This window comes from Cupressus sempervirens, chromosome 4, assembly GCF_028749045.1.
Source record: "Cupressus sempervirens isolate cs-2001-9-10 chromosome 4, ASM2874904v1, whole genome shotgun sequence".
NCBI lineage: Eukaryota > Viridiplantae > Streptophyta > Pinopsida > Cupressales > Cupressaceae > Cupressus > Cupressus sempervirens.
The window spans coordinates 634,978,585-635,004,709 of NC_143121.1; the positions used below are offsets into that span (position 1 = coordinate 634,978,585).

Below are 26,125 nucleotides of genomic sequence, written 5' to 3' on the forward strand. Positions count from 1 at the left end.
TTGTAATTGATTCATATTCCCTTCTTCAGGCAAGTATCTTGTTTGTACTAAAATTTTGAATGTGTGCCACCAAGGAGTATTGTCTCGGTGTGTCTTCCACCAAATTGCAGCATTGCACACTAGTGTATTAAAATGCAGCTAATCATAGGCCTTCTTTGTCAAAATTTCATTCAATGTCCTCAAAGTAAGTGTTAGGGTCTTCAATCTTTGAGCAGTTTGTTAGTTTATTGGACATGCTTTTTGCATAGACCTAATGGAAAAATCTCTTTTGATATATATTATGTTGTTTGTTGCAAACTTTCATCGGATGCAATAGAATGGGGTAGGTTATTCAATGTTTTGTGTATCATAAAAATACTTCTAAACCCTCTAATTTCTAAGATTTTGATTCCAATTCTTCCCTAACCAAAGCATTTAAAACATTTCACCACAAATACACTCGTTGTCACTTTCAACCTCTCTCTAGCCATCTAAGTTAGGTTCTTCTAAACGTTTTGGTTTTAGTAACTTGACCATGCAGTAGAGGATGTTAGAGTTGTCCTCATCACTTTCATCCTAGGTTACTTCTTCTATACATCGATTGTGTACCTCTACTCCAAGAGTATGTGGACTATTTTATTCTCATTTGCAAAAGATGTTTCTTATTTTCTTGAATCTACTATGCCGCTCAAAGTTAACAAGTCAGTCTACTCCTAATAGCGCATTAAAAGTGTCAAATGGTTCTTTGATGGCAACAATTTGAAAATCTACAACTTATTTTTACACATAATACATTAACCTCTACCTTTTCCATGTCCCTATTGTGCTCATTGATGATCCAACACCTAGGCTAATCTTGGAAGGTGTATTTTGTAATTTTTGTTCCTTAGTTGTTCCAAAACTTGCTTTCTTTTTGGGAACATATTCACATCTACTCCTAGAGTCATCATCACTTGCTTGTTTGTTATGGTTGATATGTGTGCTGATCACAAGTGGTCTGCTTTTCCATGACCTGTTTGCTCTTGAAATTCTTCTAACTTAAGGTTCTTGAGTTGATTATATATTCCAATATCTACGAAATTGTTCTAGATTTTCAAGTAGATGGTTATGGTGTGCCGAAATGACTAGTTGTTTCATTGCAAAGACCTCTCCTCAAAAATAGTTATTTTCTCAGCCTTCTTTCTTTGTTCTTTGTCTGTTTTTTCTACTATTAGATCATATTGATATTTATTGGTAAGTTTTCTTTTTCCTCTTCATCATCATCTATATTTTCAGTATCATGGGTTGTATTCCATTTGTAATATTTGTCAACCATCATGTTATCATTCTTATAACTAAATCCGACCAACAATGCATCATAGTTGCCTCCAAAAGTGTTGCTAAGAACAAAAAAGGTGGTTTATCCATTAAGACAAGAAAGGAAGAATAAACATTGTGCTTCTCATTACATAGTCTCTAGATATAAGAAAAGAAAAAAACTTTCAAAAGAAGAATATAAAAATCCAACCAGATTCATCATAAGAAGCAAACTGAAGGTATCAAAATTCATCCAAGTTTGTCCCAAACTAACCCATAAAGATTTTTGTGAACACTGGACAATTCAAAAGGAATCCACATCTAGACCAGATTTGAGTCATGCCCATATCTAGCTAGGTTTCAACTTTCAAACAAACCAATAACAGTTTGAAGGTACCCCTTTATTCCTCTTGTAAAATGAAATAACCTAGACAAGATTTCCAATTTGCACTCACAATCCGAAACAAACAACTGAAAGAAAGTTCAGATCATTAAGTCTTCAATCCATTATAGGAAAGAATGTAATCCTTAACAGACCAACCACAAAGGTACAAAGAAATTGAATATTCTGTTTTAACTGATTTTGGTTGCTACAGGACATGATTCTTCAATGTGAGTTATATACACACTAGTAGTTTTGAGCTTCGTTAAGTCATGTGCGTGCCTCCTTTGATTTCTCAAGCAATCTTTTTGGAGGAAGAGAAATATCCATTTATGATAAATGCGTTAAAACCTCTCTCACTTTATCATGTAGATGTTCTCTTGCTTTGTTGGTGTCATTTAGAAACACAACAAAGAAGGTTCATTGCAAGTGCAGCTAACGGGATGGGTATTGGTAGTGTAGCTCTAGTGCACCTCCGATTCCTCATCCATATAGGAAAATTGTAAAAACTCCTTGCAATCACTTCACACCATAAGTCGCACTCAAACCTACAATCAAGATCTCCTCAAATGGTGGATGCATATAATGTTGCGCAATAAGTGAGAAATAGGGATGGAGTCATACTTGTGTGATGCTTCCCTAGGGTTTCTATCCCAAAGACAAGATTCATCTAATGCATTGAATAGAAACCCATCATGCCATTATTGACAAGATCAACCTCATTAATAGACTATACATCTGCAAGTCGACCCAAAAGCAATAGAAATCGGCTAAAATGAGAAAAAATGTTTATTATTAAGTTGGGCTTGTTGATAAGGAAAATTTAGTTATTCATTTATTTAATAATTTGTCTATCATTATTTATTTATTTATCAGGAATATCTGGCCAACCCAACCTATACTAGGATCATCATAATCCTCTCGTATCCAAATTGTTGAGTTACTAGATTCTCTCCTAGACCTGGGAATTTTTGGTTCAATTCTCTCAAATGTCTGGTCCTTGTCAAGTTCTATCAAAAGTCTGCCACAAAGACCAAATTTCACTGGGAATTCTCTGAGAGGAACACGGGGAGAATTCAAACGACTTCTGGGCGACTTTAGTTTCCAAAAAAGGAACTTGGACAGAACTTTAAGAGAATTTGGTTGAAAAACACCCTAAGTTTACTTTTTCAAAAAGTTTTTTTTCCTTGCCAAAGTAGACTTAAGCACATGATTAGATTCAAATTATTAATCATATTTAATTTGAATTAAATGCTACTTTAGAAGAGAAATCAGTATGTATAAAAGTGCCACACATCTATTCTGGAGTGTATGTAATACACCACAATTCATGCATATGGTCTCACATATATAGCAAACTATGGATTGAAAAAGTCTGGATAATTCTAGATCCAAAGCCTTCATTCTTGGCTTCATCCAATCTGATCCAAAGCTGCTTTCTTTGAATCATCAGGTATGACAATTGATGTGTGACACTTACAATATCGTAACAATCACAACCTTTGCCGTAAATGGGCCTATAGTAATACTTTCTGTACTACATATTTGCAACAGCAGAATGATGATGATTTGTTTGATGGTCCTTGATGATATTTGTTCGATGATGGTTGATTATCAATGTTGACATTATTGTTTTTCTAACTGAAACATTGACATGGTGGTGTATTTTGCTATGTTGCTTTAATATTAGCATAGTGGTGTATGCTTATGTGCTGCTGCATCTATGTACATATATTTATTTTATTTTTTTAAATATTATTGTATGTAAGGCAGGCCCAAAATAGATCAGAACCCAACCCAAAAAAAATTGAGTGAATCTTGAACCCGAATCCAAACCAACAACTTAGCCAAATTGCTTGACCTCGAGGAATTTCAAACTAGGATGCTCAAAAATCTCCACTCCTTCCCACATTGCATCCTCAAGTAAAAGATTCTTCCATTTCACAAGATACTCCAAAATATTCGTGTTCCTTGACCTCTTTTCCCTCGCATCCAACACCATTCCAAGTTCTAGGATCAATTTTCCTTCATCATCCACAAATGGAAGCACTTGTGAAGGGGCGTTTTTTCTGTCCAAGGGCTTTCTTCAAATAGGAAACATGTAGAATATTATGAATTCTGCTGCTAGCTGGAAGTTCAAGCTCATAAACTACTTCACCAATCCTCCTTAATACATTGTAGGATCCATTAAATCATAGCTTTGGGTACTCGGATCAATTCCCTTTGATGGAAGATCTTATATGGGGTGCAATCTCAGGGACACAATGTCACCAACCTCAAAAACTCTCTTTGCTAAGTGCCTATCAACATATAGCTTTTGTTGGGTTTGAGCCCGCTGCAAGTTTTTGTAAGTCTTCCATACTACGTTGTGTCACATCTTTTGCTCTTGGGACTCTACAACCCGTAAAGAACAAATCCGAATATGAAGTAGCATCATAAACATAAACCATAAACAGCATTAAAGGAAGCCATACTAATTAGCATGCAACATGTTGTGTGGTGACAATATTCTGCCAAATGCAACTACTTGATACAAGTAATTTTCTTGATATAGCATAGTTCAGTAGATAGCCTTCTATCCATTTATTCACAATATCAATTTGTTCGTCAGTTTGGGTATGGTAACTAGTACTTGATGTCAACTGTGTGCCTATCAATCAAAAGAGTTCTTGCCAAAACATGCTGAGATACTCTTCCTCCTTTTCACTTACAATGTTCTTTGGCAAATTGTCAAGTCTAGAAATCTCCCAAAAAATGGATCTGCTACTTTTGGGTCTTTGTATTATAAAGAGATTGCATTAAAGTAAGCATATTAGCGAGACTACCAACAAGCACATTTAGACAATACTTACCTTGAACTTTTGGCAACCCCATAATGAAATCCATGCTTGAATTGGTAAGGTCTGCAATAAACCAATAAATCAATGTTCCATACACTCTCTAACATGTTGTTATCACAGAAACAGGACTTGCTCACACCACCCAAACCTCAGCAAGTTGCAAGGCAACTCATGTTCATTGAGTCGCAGGGAGCCTGCACTCAAAGTTGGCCAACTCTTTCCCAAACTCATTGAGCCTAGGGACTTGTCCAGACTCAGTGAGTCTGGGCCTAAGCCATTGTTTTTTCAAAATAAACTCACAAATCTTCAATGCTTTTTTGGCTTATGACATGCCCTTAAATACACATGAAACATGATGTATAATTCCCTGCCTTTGTCTTCTAGTCAGCCTCATTGTCTTCATCAGAAAATATACATAAAATGTAACCTTTAAGTACAATTCATTTCAATGTGTTTTTTTTTTCGAGTTTTTCCTTTGTTATTATTTATGTTTCATGTATATATTGGCAGGAAATTTGTTAGCGGTTTCAAATCTCCAGGATTTATCATACACATTCTAAGTTTTAGAAGATTTTATGAATTTTCAAGCTAAGTCAAATTTCAGTAGTCAATAGGCTCCTGTAAGCATTCCCCAGGTCTCCCTATACCACCCATTTGATCTCCCTTGAACTCTAGACCTATATCTCTCCCTTCACTTCTCTATACACTCTCTCTACCTTTCTATTTCACTCCAAGATCTAGACCTCTCTCTCACTCTCTGGCACCTACAAAGGGTGCTACCCTCAAAATTGTTTTGATGTTGCCCCCAGACACCATCAAGCCATAAGTCTAAGCAAGTAATAGGCCAATTATGATTCGTGATCATAAAAATCTGCCTAATGCATGCCCCTCGTTGCAAATCTCGACACATTCATAGCTTAAAATATATTATGGAAATTGCATCATCCAGGACCAACCTTAGACGCCTTTGTAGGAAGGATTGAGGGTCCTCTGAGCCATCGCATCCTAGTTATGGTTTTGATATTTGTTTAGAACTTTTGATGTCACAGACTCATATTCCATGAGTTTTGTGTACATTTGACAATATTTAAATATCAAAGTGTGTTATTCCTTCAAATGCAATTTTCGTTTATACATATGATAAATGTATGCTTGTGTATGTGATCACAATAGATTTTATTTGACAATGTTATCAAGCCTTTAAAATTTATCTAATAAAAGGTGCACTTAAATTCTACTAAATTTCTTGATTTTTCTCTTTGCAGAGCTTTTAACAATATTCTTTCACCAAGTCCTAGTTCGAGCCCAAAACATGGTTGCTAAGTCTATGATACATGTGAGTCTAGTAATTATGGTTGCAATACATCATTCTTAAGCCCTTTCCATTAAAAAAGTTCTCCCACCTGCTTGTGTGTCTTATAGAAGCCTAACTGATCAATAAGTACCCAGTCATGATATGTGCTTAACATTCCCTCCATCTTGGATTCGGGTATGAGGTACACTTAATTTTTGTAAATGATGAGCTTATCAACCACCTTAAATGTATCATTTTGCGATCTCCTTCCAAAATATCATTAGCAAGTGGGTCCTAAACATACTTGGCCATGATAAAAGCCTCTCAATCAGCAGATTATAACAAAAAGAAGGGCTCCCTAGAAAGTGCATCAGCCATCATGTTATTATTCAATGTCAAAATCATAGGCTTTGAGTTCACTTGCCCATTTATCCTACGTATTGTTCAAATACCTTTGCTTGAGGAAGAATTTCGAACTATTGTGATCCCTTTTGACCACAAACTTCCCACAAACCAAGTATTGTCAAAATTTGGCTAAAGCATCCATGATAGCCAAGACATCTTTGTCATAAATAAAGAAATTTTGTTTCATCGCCTTGAGCTTCCTATCTCATATATGCTATGAGATGTTTATTTTGCATCAAGACAACCCCAATGCATTCTCCTGAAGCATCACATTCTAAAACAAATGGTATTGAGAAATTTGGAATGAGAGCATTAATTCATCTATCTATGCTACTAGATCTCTATGAAAAGATTGGTCCATCCTCTTAGCTAAAACCATCATGGGTCTACCATTACTAAGACCATGCAAAACTACCATCTCCCCATTAGATTGAATGCTAACTCTATAGTTTGATAACTCTGTTCATGTTTGCCAAGCAAGTAAAACCATTGCACTCCTAACACCAACTTTATATCTCACATGCTAATAACATTGAAATCATCTTTGCATATTATACTCTCCCATGGTCAACTCCATTTGCAAAACCAAGTCTCACCCTTGCAACTATAACAATAAACCGTTCAAATTATTTTGCCTTCAACACCATTGTAATCACTACCCCTTTATTTATATAATAGTAAGTATACCCACTATCAATAACAACTCTCACCTTTTGCCCCTACAAAACTCCACTAGCATGAAAAGTATTATAACTATATGCTCCTAATAATTTTGCAAGTGTACCTCATTGATGTTCTCCTCTTTGGTGCTCATGCTCAATCTCTTCTACAAGTTTCTCAGGTTTACGCTCATCACTTTGTCTCCTCATCAAAAACTACCTCTAGATAATGTATTTGTCCTTTCCTAAAACACCTCTATCGTACTTGCCATGGATCTCTACACAAGAAGCACAAGTTTTTCCTTCAAAGTTCACTCTTTTTGACACCTCTCTTTGATTTGACTAAAGAGATGATAAATTGGAAGGTAGCATGCTCTAAAAATGTTAGTTTGGCAAAATAGGAGATCCTTTCTTGGAATATAATTTGTCCTAAGTCATTGAATCCTCCAAATTTAGAGCACTCTTGATGGATTCTTTTAATAAACTTGGATCAAATGCCCTTACTAAACCTTTGAGGAGTTCAATAAACTGCTATTAAAAGAATTATAAGCCTTCTTTTTGTCACATCTGGAATCATCACAACAAGAGTCTAAAATTCTGCTACATAGTCTTCTACCTTGCCCTATTGCTTCGCCTGTGCCAACTCCTTCAAATGAATTTTTGGATCCCTTCTAGCAAACCTCTCTATCAATATTTGGTTGAACTCTTCCAAAGTGGTGATTGAGTTGTACCCTTGGTTTTCCATACCATGACACTACCATTTATTAGCTATTTCTTCAAGATGCAAAGTGGCAAACTTAATAGCCTATTCTTCAAACATTAGAATCAACAAGAAACATATACTGAGTTTCTACAACAAAGTGTGTGCTGAAGAGCTACCAGATTCATCAAAAGATGGAATAGTTATCTTTCCCAAACGGTATTTAATTTCCTTAGTTTCTTCAGACCTTCTCCACCTATATCCATCCATTGTCTTCATCTCATAGAACTGTGTTAAAGTCATATCTCTGCACATGGAAAAGCTTAAGGCAAGGTATTCATCATGAAATTTTCTAATTCATCCTCATGTTCAAGTTGCTCCAACTCTCTATTTGTTGATCCCTCTTTTTCCGGAAATTTGGCTCTAAATATTTTTGTATTGGCTTAGGCCTTCTAACCACTAGAGACGCTCCCTTATCCTTCATTCTATATAAGTCTGCCTACACTGAATTGCTGATACAAAACCCTTAAAAATTTTGACCATGTCCATCATAGTATCTCTCATGTTTGTCTGGATCTCTGTCTCCTTCATGAATTTTTGAGGATGTACTGATACCTCTGATCCCTGTTCCTCATGAATCAGACACAGCCGGGCAGGATGACAAGCTCTGGTACTACTGAAATAACCCACACAGGATTTCCAAGTTGCATACACAATCCGATACCAAATAATAATCCAGAAACAATTCAGATTGTTCTGTAATCGTTGAAAAACAGTTCAGATCAAGTATTCAATTCATTACAGAAAATAATGAACCAGTCCGACCCTGAAGAACCCGGTCCTTATCCAGAGTCCAGACCGACCACAAAGGGGCATAGCAATTCAAATATCCTACTTAACTGATTTTTATAGCTAAAAAAAAGATTCTTCAATGTAGACAATATACACCAGTAGTTTCTGGCCTGATTAAGTCATTCACAATTATTTTGGGATATAAAATCTCCAACTTAGGGCATATCTTGTTTGAACCACTCCCACATTGTGCTGCAGATGTTCTACCTTGCTGATGTCATTTAGATACACAACAAAGAAGGTTCTTTGTATCTGCAGCTAATGGAATGGATATCAGTAGTGTAGTTCCAATGTATCTCCAAATCCCTATCCAAAGAGGCAAAGTTTGAATAAATCCAACCACCTCACCCCCAAAACGCACTCAAACTTGTAGTCAAAATCTGTTTGGATAGCAGATGAAAACAATGTTTTGCAATAAGAGAGAACGAGCAGTGGGCAACGTCCTAATTGCGTGATGCCTTCTTGCGGCCTCCATCCTTGAAGGCAACATCTATCAAATGCATTTACAATTAGAAATCCATCATAACTTTCTTAACAAGCTAAACCTTATAAACAGACTACCCATCTTAGGTCAGCCCAAGGGAAGAAGTTGGCCAAGCTAAGAATTTATTTTTTAAATTTTAAGTCGGCCCAGGCAATAAGGTGAGATTATTTAATATTATTCATTTATTTAATATATATATATATATATATATATATATATTTATTTATTTATTTATTTATTTGGAATGGCTAGCAAAACCAGTCTATAGTAGGACCATCACATGAGAGGAATATTGAATCAAATAGGAACTAGCCTAAAAAATGCTTAGAAACTGACCAGCAGTCACAACACACTTCAACAACTCTCTTGTATATTTCAACGAAAGTTGTTATTAAATGGCCTTCCATTAGGACATCCCCCCAATGGTGCATGGGACATCCCCAGTGTCCTAAAACCTTGAAAGTGTATCTTATATTTCATAACTGGAAATCCTGCTTCATTTGATGCATTAACATTATAAAATGTAAGCTTTTTCAATTTTCTTTAAAAAAACTAGAAAACTGGAAGGGAGAGGATTGTGATTACAAAATTCAGCAGATTGTACTTACATTTATAAAATTTAGCTACTTTTTGTTTATTCAGATTATCTTATATGCCATCAATCCACATACCCTAGCTGTCCCCAAAATTCAGCAAATTTTTGGCCATACCCAAAAACACATCTACACGTCCCCCATTCTAAAAATTTGAAGAGACCAATTAATATACTGCTCGAAGGCTTAAATAACCAAAAACACTCCAATTAAACAAATCCAACAAACAGATATGAAGCCCTGTAAACATGGGACAGCTGCAAGCATCCAAACACCAGGTCGAACATTAAGTGAACTGCATAAAAATTATAACAGACAGAAGATGGTGGAACAAAAAGATTACTTTAGAAAAGAAGGAATATGAAGAAGAAGATGGGATATGACAAAGAAAATGGCCATAAATGTAATGAGATATGAAGAAGAAAATGGCCATGAATGTAATGAAGAAAAAATAAATATTTTAAGAGAGAAGGGATACACTCTCGCCTGTGTGTTGTTTGAGCTGAATAAAACTTTGCATGCAAACAGAAGGTTGCATTATTTAGAAGTGGGAAAGAATATACATAACTTGAAAATTTTTTAAAAAATTGGGCATTATGGACATATACATAGAAAGATAAAAAAAATGCCCTCTCCAAACCTAAAAAAAGAGTTTACAGATTATACACAAACCAAAACAATCTACATGATAATTATCAAACTTCAAAATCATCTCAAGTAAAACTAAAGCAGAAACTTACAGAGGTGAATAATTAGTTTGGATTATCTGTTGAATGTCAAAACGCCCCTCCATCCAAACCATCATCATCTTCCTCTATAAGTGCAATTACAGCTGATGCAACAAGGCTGGTAATAGACACATCCATTAAGCATATTAAAATTTGCAATAGAGCAAAAAGAATATAATATCTTTGAAAACAAAGCTAACGGGAATATTAATTTTTATAGAACCTAAAATATAGAAACAAATTTAAATATTCATTATCACAAGAAAAACTGTCATCTGCAGACATGGAATTGACACCAAATATATGCTTACTCATGTCAAGGCATATCCAGTAGACTTTATAATTAAAAGTTATTTCCCAACCATAGGTAAGAAGCTTTTCACAGACAAGTCTATAAATAAAAAGAGATAAATAAAGAATTGTAATCTTAATAACAATAGCAGCCAAAAAACACATACATTTTGTTTTCACTTCCCAAACCCAAAAATGTACCAATTTGGAACAGCATAGTCGGGTTTAACAAGCACAGTCCATGCAAAGTTAACTCCAGGTTGACCAACAATTTTCATTCAGTTTCTTCCAAAATTTCTAAACTTTTTCCTTGTAATTGCGGTGTTTTTCATTTTTTCTTTACTTACTGACTTCAAAGTGCAAGGAACAAAAAATCCCCCTTTTACACAGCAAAGTCAACCACCATAACAATGAATATTTGATTTACAAACTAGCGCATGACAGCATGCATCGGCATTTACTTATTTTCTAGCTTCAATGTTAAACAATGAAGGGGGCAGGGTTTTCCGGTTTTGTTTCAACAAATCAATAATCTTGAACTTGAAGTCTTATAACTTAAAACTGGTTCTAAACTGCTTACAAGGCATAAAGCCTGAAATTTGGATAGGATTAGAGTATTTATTTTTCAGGCAACTTTTTTAAGCTAGATCTTACAAGAACTATAAAACTATTTTGTTTAGATTGTAGTTCACGTTAGGTGACTTATTTAATGGTAAGTGATTTTCATATAAAACACTCTACTTGGTAATCTATACCCTATCCCGACAATCCTAAACTATATTTTTAGACCAAAATAAGGTTAAATTTATGGGTGATAGTTTCCCATTTCTTACTTTCTTTTTGACAAATTGCTACCATCTTATATTGATATCAGAAAAATACTACAAATATTAGCAGAAGAGAGTAAAGTTCCAGATTCATATGGCTGCAATGACGTGCTGAAGATGCTCAATTTGTGCAGGTGATAAAAATTTCTTATGAAAATTCCTTTATTTGTACACAATCTTACAGACAGGGATGGGGACAATGTCCACTTGTATCAGGGCATTAGTCACAGAATAGAATGTCATAGCCACAGAGGTCCAAAACAAAGGGTTTAGGCTGTGTCTTAAACATGTTCGAGTGGCTGAAGAGAAGCACACCAAACTCTGGAGAATCAATGAACAGAGAAGTCCATCCAAGCATCCAATGAATCATCAATACTTACTTTACTGATCATTTTGAACCAAGCAGATCCTGAGAATGTCCAGGGAATCTAATTTTATGATGTCCACAATTGTTGCCAAATTGGAACCATCATTTGATATTATGGATTTGACATTTTGATTGACTGCAATCTTTGATAGGAAGTCTACTGCAGGGTTTGCCTCCTGCTAGATGTATGTAATAGAATAGTCTGGTATTCCTTCTAACATGTTCCATATTCCACTGGTCCACATATTTAGTTTCCAACTTGTTGCCAAGTTGGACTCCACTGACTTGATGGCAATAGCAGAGTCACCTTCAATACTAATGTGATTCATATTAAGTTTTCTACACCTTTTGCGACCTTCACTGGTGCTGAAAATTCAGCATCATTATTTGTTCCTTGTGCATGTTTGATTTAGCCAACAAGTACCAAAATACCTTTGACAATCTTTGATACTGAAACCGACTGCTAACACCCTGTTGTGAAGTTTTCACATCATTGCCCCAAAATTTTGGGGACCCCCCATTTTTTGGTTGCTTTGGCAAGTTTTTTTTGGAGTTGTCCAAAAGTTTTCAATTTGAAAATTTTACACATTGGATGCCTTCGGGCCAGGAGGGATGTGGTTGGATTTCTTTTTCACCCGGTTCGAAACTTGATTTTCCGAAAAATGCAATTTTATCCTTAGGCCAAACAAATTTCAAAGACAACATTTTTTGAAGGTTAGAACAATATGCGGCAGGATAAATTCGCAAAATTTTGGACTCAGACGGATTTTAAGAATTGGAAATAATTATATAGACTTGGACATTTTCAAAATGACATTTTTTTTAATTTCACTGTATTGGAATATCTTGAATTTTTGGTGAAAAAGAAATTTTTTGATTGTGAAATTAAAAATTGGAAAATCAATTTTGGATGCTAGAAAAATGATCTATTTTGGTTAAAATTAAAATTGCATTGCAAAATTTAAAATGGATTAAATTGCAAAATCTCATTAAATCGGTTGAAATATTGCTTAGGAGATTTTTAAATGTTCAAAAGAAATTGGTAAATTAAAATTGGAAATTGATTTTGGCTTGTTAGAGTTGATTTTAATGATGTTTTAATTGCTAAAACGTTTTTAAATGAAAATTTTGGCATCTCCTAGTCTTTCCTTGTTTTATTTTGCAATTTTTTATCACAACTGACAATTAAATAAGTTAATTTCACTTTGAGCTAAGTAAATTTAGCATGGCATTTAGATCTGGGCCATTACTAAAGATGCTAATTTAATTTTGTTCTCCTCCAAGGCATGTCGGCCAGCTTGGAGGGATATGAAATTGTGGTATAAGAGGGGCTCCCCCCCACTTATCTCCTCATTCCATCTTCCTCCTCCTCATGTGTTTAGTGATTTTTTCTTGAAGACGCAATTTCCAGCCTAGGCGATTTTCTTGTTGGAGCAGATTTGCCTTGCTTAGCACCATTCTCCTTCTCCTAATTTGAGTGGATTTCTACCCTAAGGGCCCGTTTGGTTGCAAGCGTAGGAATTGAGAATTAGAATAGAAAATTTGAATGAGAATGGAGAATGGAGAATGAAGAATAGGAATGGAAAACTGCAATCCAATCTTGTTTATCCCTTGTTTGGTTATGCAAGCTTAAATTGGAATAGCGTTAACTTGCAATCGGCATCATTGGAAAATCACTGAAATATTTGAAAATATTTCTGAAGATGCAATCGGGGCCACTGGAAAATCGTTGAAATATTTGAAAATATTGAAAACAGAGTTCCAGCGCTCACCCCAGGCCAAAGCGGATTTGAAAATTTAATCAAATTTGAGAAAGTTAAAATGAATGCAAGAATAGCAATTCTAATTACGGGTATTTTTTGGAATGGACAAAAGCTCATTTTGGGGCTAAAATGAGAATACGTTTTCCTATTCCCTATTCCTATTCCACGCACCAAACAAAGAATACAAATCATATTCTAATTTCCTATTCCTATTCCGGTTGTATTCCAGCAACCAAACGGGCCCTAAGCGATTTGGGAGCAGATCTGAATATTTTCTCTTGCTTGGGCGATTTCTCAAAGTTCTGATTTTTGCTAGAGGCTATGAATTTCTGCCCTAGATTTGGGCGATTTTATTTGGTGAAGGAGGCTATGTGATCCAAGGGTTTGATTTTGGCAAATGTGGACAATTTCAAGGAGGTCAAAGTTCTGATTTTTTCTAGGGCATCATTATTTGCAAGGAGGCTTGAAATTTCTGAGATCTGATCCAAATCTGAAGAGAGCCCGATTTTTGGTAAAGACAAAATAAAGGTAAAATTCTATTCATTTTAGAGGTGAAGATTAGTTTAAAGGAGGATTCTATTCCTTGTTCTCGCTTGGTTTCATTTCCCTTATATTCTTCTTGCACTCATCATCCACCACTTCATCATCTCATTGATAGGTTGAAGTTTGGAGCGATAACTGTAGATTTCATGATAAGACACTTGGCGAGGCAGAAATAAGCTAGACCACCCTAGGTTGAAATTGGGAGATATAAGTGTAGTACATCCTAAGATAACGAAGAGGCAAAAATAAGTGATAGTCCCATCCTTAGGTTGAAGTTTGGAGAGATAAGTGTAGAGATAGGACTTGGAGAGGCAGAAATAAGTTAAATTCCATCGATAGAAAGAAGGTTGGAAAAGTGTTTACGATGGTAAATGTTCGTGTAAGCAAGAATCCAAAGGGAATGAATACCAAAAGAGACAAGGAAGACATGATGCCTAAGACCACCACCTTCTCGAAAGTGAGGCAAATAAGTGACACCAATATCAATACAATGAACATGATACAGTTAATAGACAAATTGAAGGAAGGGCAATCCCCCATGGCAAAGAAAATCTACAAAAGCATAATCATACACACCGCGGCCTTCCCTCCTACCATGCCTTGTCCAGAATTGGTAATGGAGTGTGCATCTCGGTTTGATATTGTTACCAAGTCCATCATTTTTGATGAAGGGAAGAGAGTGTTGGCCAACATTGGTGGACAAGTGGTCGGAGAAACATTTAATATTCCCCAGTATAAAAGCATGACAGTGGTAATGATGGATCAAGCGGCTAAGTTATTTCACGATAATCAGGAGGCTTACTTCATTCACCTAAAGAAAAATTGGTTGCATGAAGGGAAGAAGGGAGTTACTAGATCATCAAGGCTCATCGTGTCAGATCTCAAATCAAAATATGGAAATCTCATTGTGCTTCTCAGTTGGATCATGGGTTTAGCTCAAAGTATGCAATTCGAAAACTGGATGTATTATTTTATTGATGAAATTGAAAATGGAAAGAGAAGATTTGATTGGGCTAGGATTATAAGCGAGAATTTAGAATTAGAACTTAGACTGTATAAAATCAAAAGCAATTCTATATGGGGTCCTATCTTTCTTATCTGATTGCGAGATTGTATGAAAATCTTGGAATAAGGCCTTAGGAGTAATTGGCAGTGGGTCGAGGCAATGTTTGGTGCATGAGTGCTATCCACAGCTTCATTTGCATAACACCAAGGATTATAAGATGTTTTGTGACGCCTTTCCCATGAAGACAGTAAGGATATTACAAGGGACACCTGCTAAGAGGCTCTCATCGGAAGCAAAAGCAAAAATTCAAGAAGTATGGGAGTTGGTTCATCCAATTTCCGCAATTCACATACATTAGAGTAGTAGGAAGCACAGTATATCCCAAGAGACTTCAAAGATACCCACCTGACAAGGTAGTTTTGATGGAATTGGTTAGGCAACTTGAGCGTTATGACAAAATGATGAAACTTAAAGGTGAGACAGGGATTACCTTCTCATTTGGAATTGGCAATGATAGTTGCCCCAATCCTATCGCCTTTGCAGCTATGGAGAAAGAATTAGAATGGTATCATCTAGCATGGTATAGAGCAAGGCAAGGATTTGATCCCAATGGTCTTATCAAGGCATCTCACGGAAATACATTTAAACATGTTACTATTATAGAAGATTTTTGGGCCAATGCCCAAGACGACTTTCATGTGAGAAAGCTAGCTTTCTCAAGATTGTCAGTGAACATGATGAGGGCAATCAGATGGAGAAGCCTTGATATTTCTGATCAACTAGAAGATGATGAAAATGTGCTAAGAAAAGATTATGATACAGTGGATGGAACGGAGTTGAATCCAATGGATTGGGATGATCATCAAGATCCTTCCTTAGAGGCAGTTACAAGGACAGTTGATCTACACACCGAGTCGTGGTACAATGGGAAGTTAAGGAAATTACAAAGTCAGAGGGTACACCTTACTTATGAGAAGATGAAACCGAAAAAAAGTCCAGCAAAGTTAGTCAGACAGAAAGGTGAAGGCAATAGCCAACAACAAAGAACAATTAAGAGCAAGAAGAGAAGTTTGGAGGTTGAGAAAAGTAAAGATCATCAGGAACCTCTAGCAAAGAAATAGAATGCGGCACCATCAAGAGAGAGCATAATTGAGGTTAGAAGCCAAGAAGATAATACAAGTGGACAAGGGGCCACGGTAGAGGTGAGCTCTGATTCAAAATCAAGTGGTTATAGTGACAACACCGAGTACACTCCTCTCTCGAAGAACCAACATGGAGATGATGTGACAGTCACTAGTGAAGAAGAAGATAGGCCAATTGATATTGAGGAAATGAGCCAAGTGCCCAAGGCCGTTGGTGATATTTTGCTAGTCGAACTAAATCCAGATTTGGGGAGATACACTACACCACTATGGTTGAGGCAAATGCTTATGCCAAAAGGCGAGTTGGTGACTGTCCGAACAATTGAAGACATCCAAGGATTAGTAGAAAAGGGTGATAGCAAGAACCAGAAACAAATAGCAAAAATGGTGGCAAAAGTAATCAAGAATGATAATGATAGTCATTGAAAAGTTCAGACCGCTCTACCAACGGTGCTCAAGAATATGAGATAGTTGAATATAACTTGGGAAGAATCACGGATGACATGGAATGTGAGGAGATCCAGGAAGGCATGGTTTCAATCAAAGAAAGGTTGAGGAAGGCAAACGAAAGGATTGTAAAGTTGGAGGCCAAGAACAAGTATTGGAGAGATTGCCAGATTGCCAGCCTATCCAACAGTTGCACCAGACAACCCTTCCTCAAGACAGTAGGAGCAACATAAAAGAGATATCGGCTCAGCTGCGTGAAGTCAAGGATTGGATCCATGATACAATCCAAGATGGGCAAAATTTCTTGCCTTCCTTTGTCTCGATATTCAAGTCATTAGTGGCTATTAGAGATTAATTTAGAATATTTGAAGGTGAATGGAAGGATTTCCTTCCAGTCAAGGACTTAGCCATTCCCAAACTACAGGCATTCATTGAGCTACCGGAGAAATATTTGGAAAGAGCCAAGTTGGTAGATGAAGGAGGATTGAGTACGGTGGAGTCTTGGTTTGTTGCCTTGACTATCAGATCAAGAATACTTGAAGAGGTACAGAACGAGATTGCACAGCACAGCCCAGGCGTTGACACTTCCATTTCAACCATGATGAGCGATGTTAGGGCTGCACTTGATTTTGAAGATATCAAAGAGGAGAACGTCAATGAGACAGAATTTGGATCAAGATTGGATGAGTTGGAAAAGGTTGCCATCAAGAAGAAACATTTGGGCACCCTTGCCTCCCTCAATGCCTTTGTCAGATATGCAAAAGAATATGAGAAGGATCGTGAGAAAACACTGCAAGTAGCGAGCAACATGATGAACTCAGCTGAGCTCAAGATGCAACATACAATCTGCCCTCCCATGAAGGAAGTCAACGACAAGCAAGCCAAGTTCCTTGCTTTTGCTAAAAAGATGAAAGAAAGGGGTAGAACTATATTAGAAGATCATTTGATGTAAGCCCAAGTGGCAAATTCTCCTCCTTCTTGGGAAGGATAGGTGTCTGATTCTGATTGGCTACCATTTTGGTGCCTTCTCATTGGTTGCCACTTTTCCTTATTTTCATTGGTCCATTGATGAGGTGGCATCTTCTCATTGGCCGATGGGGTGGCAACTCTAATTAGGGTTTCTAAGATCCAATCTAGATCATTGGTTTTGCCTCTTAATCTCTACCATTGGTTGGGCCTCTATATAAGGCCATTTTCTCTCATTTGTAAAGGGTCGAAGGAAATTGTTGCTAAGATAATACCAAAATTGCCTCTCTTTATCATTGTTGTGACTTGCATGGTGATTAAGAATATTTGGTGTTATTGCATGGTTTCTACTTCCAAATAGTTAAAGTTAGATTTCCTTTGAAGTTGTTAAAGTAGATTTCATTTTGAGAAAGTTGCTAAGTAAGAGTAAGAATAGATGGATAGTTGCATGGTGATATTAGTGGATGTTTGATAGGGATCTATAAACTAGGCCACTAGCATCCTAGTGGCTTGTTAGGAAGCCTTGTGTGGTAATCTAGTCATTTTCCCTTGAATCATTGTATCTATGGAGATAGAGCCATTGGTCAGCTTTCATCAGATTTGGTCCCCGTCCATTTGCTAATCTTTCCATTCATAGGAGTAAGGGTAAAATAGCAAGTAGTCAAGCAGTTGGATTTCATTTTAAGAAAGTTAGGAAGGCATAAGTCATCTGAACACACCCCCATCACCACCACCATCAACATTATTTGGCACTCGTATATTTTACAAACCCATCACCATCACACCCAAAATCCAAGTCATCCTTGAATGAACAATGTAAGGCCACCTATGCGATTACCAACAAATCACATCGATAACTGAGTTAGTATCCACAAGTGTAAGGAACACTAGATTTTTTTCTCATGTCTTCATGAGTCTTAACTTTTCAAGAGAGGAATTGAGTATTTGATATCCCATATTAAGTGTTCACTTGCTATATGTTATTTAGTGGTACAAAACTGACCTCGACATTATCTGGCACTAGGAGAGCTGAATTGAAGTTCATTGGAGGGCTGAACTGGAATTCATTCTTGGAAAATCATACTGAAAGTGTTTTGTTTGAGGACTTGTCGGTATTTAACTATGAAGAAGAATGGTGCTTCCTAGATCAAATCAACCAAGAGCAACTTGGGGAACACTCCAAGACCATATTGTAACCAGTTTGTGCTCAACTGCTTGGGAAAAAAGTAAGAATACTAGAGAGTATCTGGACACCATTGACGTATTGAATCAAGAAGAGAAAGCACGAGCTATTGAAAGGAGAATTCGGAAAAGGTTGGAATGTCAAAGAGAAGCTTTTATTACAAAATTTGGCATGCCCACCACACCATTGGAGTCGCATAGGATGTTTGTGGATATTAAGAGACATGATAAAGAGTCAGTAAGTTCCTTTAACAATCGTTTCCACAAGGCCTACATGAGATTGCAAGCCCCATACACAATGACGGAGGTGGCTGCTTTAGAAGCATATTACAGTGCCTTAGATAGTCAAACAACTATGTTTACAAGGATGGTGAATCCCGCTCCCACAACGTTGAATGAGGCTTACAATAAAGCAATCGAAATAGGGAAGCAATTGGGCCAACAAGGAATGGAACCCTCAAGTGCTAGGTATCCGAATAATCCAGTTCCGCAACTTACTTACCAGGCACCTACAAATCAATTGGTGGTACATTCGGGACCTTCGTTATCTCAGGCACCACCATCAATGTCAGTTTATCTGCAAAGTGCAAGTTCATCCACAAGAACGCAAGAAGAAAAGGAGGAAATGAAGGAATTGATCGAGCAGGTCAAGAAGTTATCTACAGAAGTTACTTATTTGAGAAATCAAAACAATCAACTTAAAAGTTCCCATAGAAACAATCAAGGAAATAATTATCAAAATCAAGAAGGAAGTTATAAAGGAGGGTATCAGAGAAATCATCAAGAAGGTGGATACCAAAGGAACTATCAAGGCAGAGACTACCAAAGAAACAACCAAGGTGATGGTTATCAAAGGAACTATCAAAATAATAACCATCAAGGTAACAGCTAGCCACAAGATCAAGGATATAATAATCAGTCTAACCAAAAGAGGACGTGGAACACAAAAACAATGGAAATGTGGTGTCGCCACTAGATAATCAAGCCTCAACATACAGTAGGCAGATGGATAGAATATTTCTAGCTAAGTCCGCCACGTCCAAATATTGCAGATTCCATGAGACTAATCAACATTCAGAGTTAGGATGTGCTGAGTTCAAGAGGGCATCTAACCTATTTCAGAACATAATAGATGAGTCAAACAATCAGAAAGATATTAAGGTCACGACATATGAAATTGTCCCATCCTCAGGATATGATCAATGCTTGACTTTTGAGGAGGTTTCATTTCCACCAAAATTTGAAGCATATGAAGAACACCAAGGGAGATTTCCTCCTGAGTCAGCAAATGGGCTAGTCAGCGAGGTAATAGATCAAAATGAATACAACAGTGGGTCGGATTTTTCTTTCCCACCTTTGAGCAATGTTGTTCTAGTTTAGGGGATCGGTGGGAACCAAACATTTCAACAACCGGCTAGCAATGCAAGGTTTTATCAAAGGAACAATAAGAGGAATGATGAACCCTTCATGTCCTCCATACCTCCAAACAATTTCAATACACCTCCACACCCCAATGCAACTAGCGTACCAAATTCTTCAAGGGACGCACCCGAGTACAAACATGGTAACCATAACAATGGAGGTGGAACACAGAGTTCTCAACAAGGTACGCAACAAAGAAATCAAGATGTTCGAGGATCACAGAGTGTCCAATCAACATAAGAAGCAAATAGAGGAAGAAAAGGAAACAATGTCGTGAATAATAATGAGTTGAAAAGATTAGGACAAAATGTAATAGAGGAGATGAAGATGATCAAAATCAATCTCCCTCTGTTTCAATTATTGAGGATAACGGAGATTAGAGATACATTCCTTAACAATTTAAAGGATAACAAATCACAAAGGTCTCACACTCAAAGTACAATAACGCATACTCAAGGGAGGCCTCCTCCTAACTCAGTGCATGTGATCCAAGACATTCCAAGAGGGAACATGACGAATTCATCTCAAGAGATTTCATATGGAGAGATAGAGAACTTTACACAAGAGATTGCATATGGCGACATTAACAGTTTCAATAGACAGCCAGGGCCTCAACTAGTTTATGTGGCTCAAGGATCAACGCCGATGGAACAACAGACTCAAAGGAGTCAAGACTCGGCAAACAATAAGGAAACGGTGAAGAAAGAAGAGGTAGTTCAACCAACAGATTTCAGAGTGAAGATGAAGCAAGTACATAAGACACCAGTGGTATATTATCAAGAGAAGGATGAGCCAGCCCCAATCTTGCTATCAGTGAGGATATTTGGGAAGCTTCTCCATAATTGTTTGATAGATTCAGGAGCATCGAGCAATGTCATGCTTTTGAATATTTGTAGAAGTTTGGGAACACGCCTTTGGGATCAAACAGAAGGGTTACCCAATTGGATAAGACAGAAGTGTCGGTGGTAGGTGAGCTACACAACATACACATGCAGTTATCTGATCTAAGGATGGAACACATGGTAGATATTTCAGTGGTAGATGTGGCCGATACCTATGGATTGATCCTAGGTAGAGATTGAGCCGGAAGGCTGAATGGATACATGGCAACTGACTTTTCTCACATGTGGCACCCATGGAGAGGGTTGGCCAAGCAAATTAGAATTGATAGCACCCCAAGGTTGAGATTGATAGTTACTGAATATGGGGAATCAAATGAAATATTGTTTGCGGAAACAAGTATGAACACCTATAGACCTAAGAAGACAAAAGTGTTGACAATGAATATCATAAGTGAAGGAAGGGATTCCACTAAGATCTTGATCGAGTCGGAACCAGACACTCATCAAACAATGGTGAAAGCATGTTTGAGAATTTTAAGAACTTTGTGATTAGAACTGTACAGCAAGGAGTAGAGTTGGGTAACCGAACATCAGTGAGAGACTTATTATTGCCCAACCGGTGCAGAATCCAAAATGCATTCCATTCAGAATTCTCTTGTTCCTTGTGCACAGTAGCCTTAGAACAAGTAGAGAAGAGAATCCCAAGGACACTAAAACAAGATGATCAACATAGAAAACAGAGGGTGGAAACTTTACAAGCTAATGAAGTAAAAAGTAGCATGATGGGTGAAACGAAGAACCAAATTACACCACCTAACTTGGAATTTTGAAAAAAAATTGTTGAATTAGACAAGTCCAAAGTTTTCCAAAAGGAGTATCAAGGAAGTGATAGAGTATGGACTCTAAGGTTCGATGGTTCCAAGATTAAGCAAGGAGCTAGAGTCGGATTTGAGTTAGTCAGCCCAACAGAGGCAATGTATTTGGAGGCACATATATTGCAATTCCCGTGCACCAACAATATGGCAAAATATGAAGCTTTCATTTTAGGCTTGTTGTGTGCCATCAAGAAAAGTGCCAAGATACTTCATGTTCCGGGAGACTCATATTTAGTAATTGAGCAGATAAAGCAGAAGTTCGCTTGCCATGACAAGAGATTAAAGAGATATAGAAACAAAGTTTGGGATTTGATAGAGGACTTCGACGCCTTCAGTATCAAGTTTAGCTATAGAGCAAATAATCAGGTGGCTAATGCCCTCACACAAGCTGCAAGCTCACTAGCACCAATTAAGTTGAACGGCTTGAAGAAATTTAGAATTGAGTTAGCATCAGTCCCATTAGTACTAAATAATGTCAAGAACTTCCAAGTGTTTGAAGATGATAGACATATCCTCAAATTCTTGACCAATTTAGATGTCTTCACAGCACAAATCATTGATGGTGAAGTGGATGAAGAAGTAAAGATTGATTTAGAAGGAATTATAAGCTTGGAGACGAATACTATCCCAGAGGAAATGATTGAGTTAGAAAGAATATTCGACATGGACCAATTCAACAAAGTGCCATATCAACCCACAGGGGGTGATGAATGCGAAAAGGTAAATTTGGGAACCGAGGATTGTCCCAAAATAGTTCATATTGGGAAAGTTTGCACACCTAAGGAGAAGGCGGATATACTGAGTTTGATGAAGGAATCCCCGGATGTAATTGCTTGGGGATATAAAGATTTGAAAACATATGATCCTTCCATCATCACACATACAATTCCACCGAAGGAAGGAACCAAGCCATTCAGGCAGCGAGAAAGGCCAGTCAATCCTTTGTTAGAACCACTGATATTCCAAGAAGCTGCTAAATGCACGGATCATCTTCCCATTGAGACATTCAACGTGGGTCGCCAATCTCGTCCCAGTTAGGAAGAAAAACAGAGAAATAAGGTTGTGTCGATTTCAGAAATTTGAACAGAGCATCAGATTAAGATAATTATCCATTGCCATAACTAGATGAGGTCTTGCAAATTGTAAATAGAGCACAGATGATGTCATTTATGGATGGAAATTCAAGGTACAATCAAGTAATTGTTGAAGAAGAAGATAGATTGAAGATAGCTTTCACCACGAAGTGGGGAACATTTGCATACAGGAGAATGTCATTTGGCCCAATCAATGCAGGTGCAACATTTCAAAGAGCCATGCATTATGCTTTCAAAGACTTAAAAGACAAGTGCATTATCATTTATATGGATGATATAACAGTATTTTCAAAGAATAGAGAAGATCACATTCTAAATTTGAGGAAAGCTTTCATGAGATGTAGAAGGTTGAAGAAATGTATGTTCAGAGTCACCAAGGGAAAGCTTTTGGGACATGTGATTTCAGAAAAGGGTAACATGATAGATCCAGAGAGAGAGGAGGCAATTTCCAAACTTGGCGTGCCAGCCAACAAGAAAGAACTCAAATCATTCTTTGGAAAGATCAACTTTGTGAGAAAGTTCATATCCGCATTCGCTGAGATTGTAAAGCCAATAAATGACATGTTAAAGAAAGATGCAAATATGGATTGGACTCCAGTAGCAAAGAAGGCATTTGAAGAAATAAAGCAGGTTATCATCAACGCACCAGTTCTAGTAAGCCCGAATTATGAGAGGCCATTCAATATGTATTCTTTTGCCTCTAATCACGCGTGCGTGGCCATTCTAACACAGAAGAATGAGGTAGACAAAGAGCATCTAATAGCATTCATGAGTGCACCTTTCAGGGAGGCCGAATTGAATTATCCAAATGTGGAGAAACAAGCTTATGCCTTGGTGAAGGCGATGAAGAAGTTCAAACATTATATCTTGAGAAGTAAAGTACATGCAATTGTGCCTAACATAGTAGTGAAGACTCTTTTAATGCAAAACAAACTTGGAGAAAGAAGAGGCAAGTGGGTCGCCACTATCCAGGAATATGATATAGAAATTCAACCGATGAAATTGGTCAGAGGACAACAGTTGGCACAGACCATGGCATTAGAGGGACCTGGACTTGTGCAACAAGTTTACGAAGTGGAGGATGTGCACCCCAACGAATGGGATCAAGATATAATCAATTATTTGTTAAATCACCGGTGCCCTTCGCATTTGAATTTAATACAGAAGCGAGCATTGAGATTCAAGAGCAAAAGATACATGTTGCAAGGAGCACTATTATACAACCAGAATCATGAGGGGATATATTTGAGATGTGTTGGAAAAGAAGAAACTAGAAACATTTTGGAACATTTTCATGATAAATGGGGAACAGGACATGGATCAGATTTGGCTACGACACATTGGATACTAAGGGCTGGATACTATTGGCCAACCTTGTTCAAAGACACTCACGAACACGTAAAGACTTATAATGTTTGCCAAACATCGGCCAAGAGAGAAAGGAATCTAGCAATGCCTTTGCGGTCGATTACTGAGGTGAGAACTTTCGCGATGTGGGGACTTGACTTCATTGGTCCCATCAATCCACCTTCCTCGGCGCAACACAGGTATATTCTAACCGCAACTAATTACTATACTCGATGGTCAGAAGCTCAAGCTTTCAAGAATTGCACTGCTGAGATTGTCATCAAATTTTTTGAGGAAAGAATCACTACCAAGTCTGGGTGTCCTTCTGCTTTTGTATATGATAATGGTTCTGATTTCATTTCTTTGAAATTTCAAATGTGGGCATTTGACCATGGGATCATTTAAAATTTTCATTAGCTTACTATCCCCAGGGGAATGGCCTAGCAGAATCCACAAACAAGAACCTTTTGATTGTGATCAGAAAACTTTTAGACAGAAACCCAAGAGATTGGCACACACAGCCTTATCAACGCTTTGTGGGCCAATAGGACGAGAGTTAAAGAGTCCATAGGAATCACTCCTTATCATTTGGTTTATGGACAAGACCTTGTATTCCTGATTCAATTAAAAATTCCAATTTTAAGGTTCATACAAGAGTACTATGATGAGAACAAAGACAAAGTCCAAGTTAAGTTGGCTCAACTAATGCAGTTAGATGAAAAAAGAGACGAAGCCCTAGAAAAATTTGCAAAACATCAAGGGGTAGTAAAACATTGGTTTAACAAAAAAGTGCAAAACAAGGCCTTCAGGATCTTTGACTTGGTCTTATATTGGGACAAAGCCCATGAAAAGAAAGGACAACATGATAAATTTGACAAACTATGGAAGGGTCCTTTCCAAATTTCAGAAATCATCAGGGATAATGCATTTAGACTACACTCACTGGTGAGGATGTCCCATTGCTTGTCAATGGGAAATTCCTCAAGCATTATTTCCAAGCCTAGGACTCCGTCCAGAGCCCTTTTTGTACATAGTTAGTTTAGGTTTGTTTTTAGTTAGTAGTTAGTTTGCTTTCTGTTCTTTAGAGTAGAGTTTGTTTTGGACCATTTGGCCCAAAGGTTAGAGTAGTTTCGTTTCAGTTGGTTAGAGTAGTTTTCTTTCAGTTGTTTAGTTTAGGTGTTGCGAGGGAGCTTGATTTGATTTGCATCGAGTCATTTGACTTGGGATCTTTTAGCTTCCCTTAGTTGGAGAGAAGTGAGTAGTTTAGTATTTGGAGCTTTGAGGAAGAAAGTAAGGAGAAGCATCATTGGCAAACACCACCCCCATCCCCACCACCATCAACATTATCTGGCACTCATATATTTTACCAACCCATCACCATCACCATCACACCCAAAATCCAAGTCATCCTTGAATGAACAACGTACGGCTGCCTACGTGATTACCAGCAAATCACATCGATAACTGAGTTAGTATCCATAGGTGTAAGGAACATTGGAGTTTTTCTCATGTCTTCATGAGTATTAACTTTTCAAGAGAGGGGTTGAGTGTTCGACATTCCATGTCAAGTATTCAATCGCTATATGTTATGTAGTGGTACAAAACTGACATCAACACACCCCAGGATTGCCCTTGCAGGCACCATCAAAATTCAATATTAATCTACCCAAATGAGAGCAACACCGTCTGATTAAGCTACAATTCTTCTTAGACTTGATAGAGTCACTTTTGCATCATACAGGTTGTTCCTAGACTTTTGTAATTTGATCATCCGAAGATGACAAAAATTTGCATCATTA

At 37.3% G+C, this 26,125-nt stretch overlaps 1 protein-coding gene across 6 annotated transcripts in view; it reads right to left on the reverse strand.

Moving 5' to 3' along the window:
- The window catches only part of LOC149562842 (protein cornichon homolog 2-like), a 132,486-nt gene that overhangs the window by 33,876 nt on the left and 72,485 nt on the right, over positions 1 to 26,125 (reverse strand). For all 6 annotated transcript variants that reach the window (XR_016363998.1, XR_016363999.1, XM_089826296.1 and 3 more), the window contains one exon: positions 10,225 to 10,330. Coding sequence is in view for 4 of the 6 variants with exons in the window: in XM_089826296.1 (XP_089682422.1) it covers positions 10,261 to 10,330 (70 nt within the window). In the remaining 2 variants the exon portion in view is untranslated. The remainder of the gene's footprint in view (positions 1 to 10,224; positions 10,331 to 26,125) is intronic.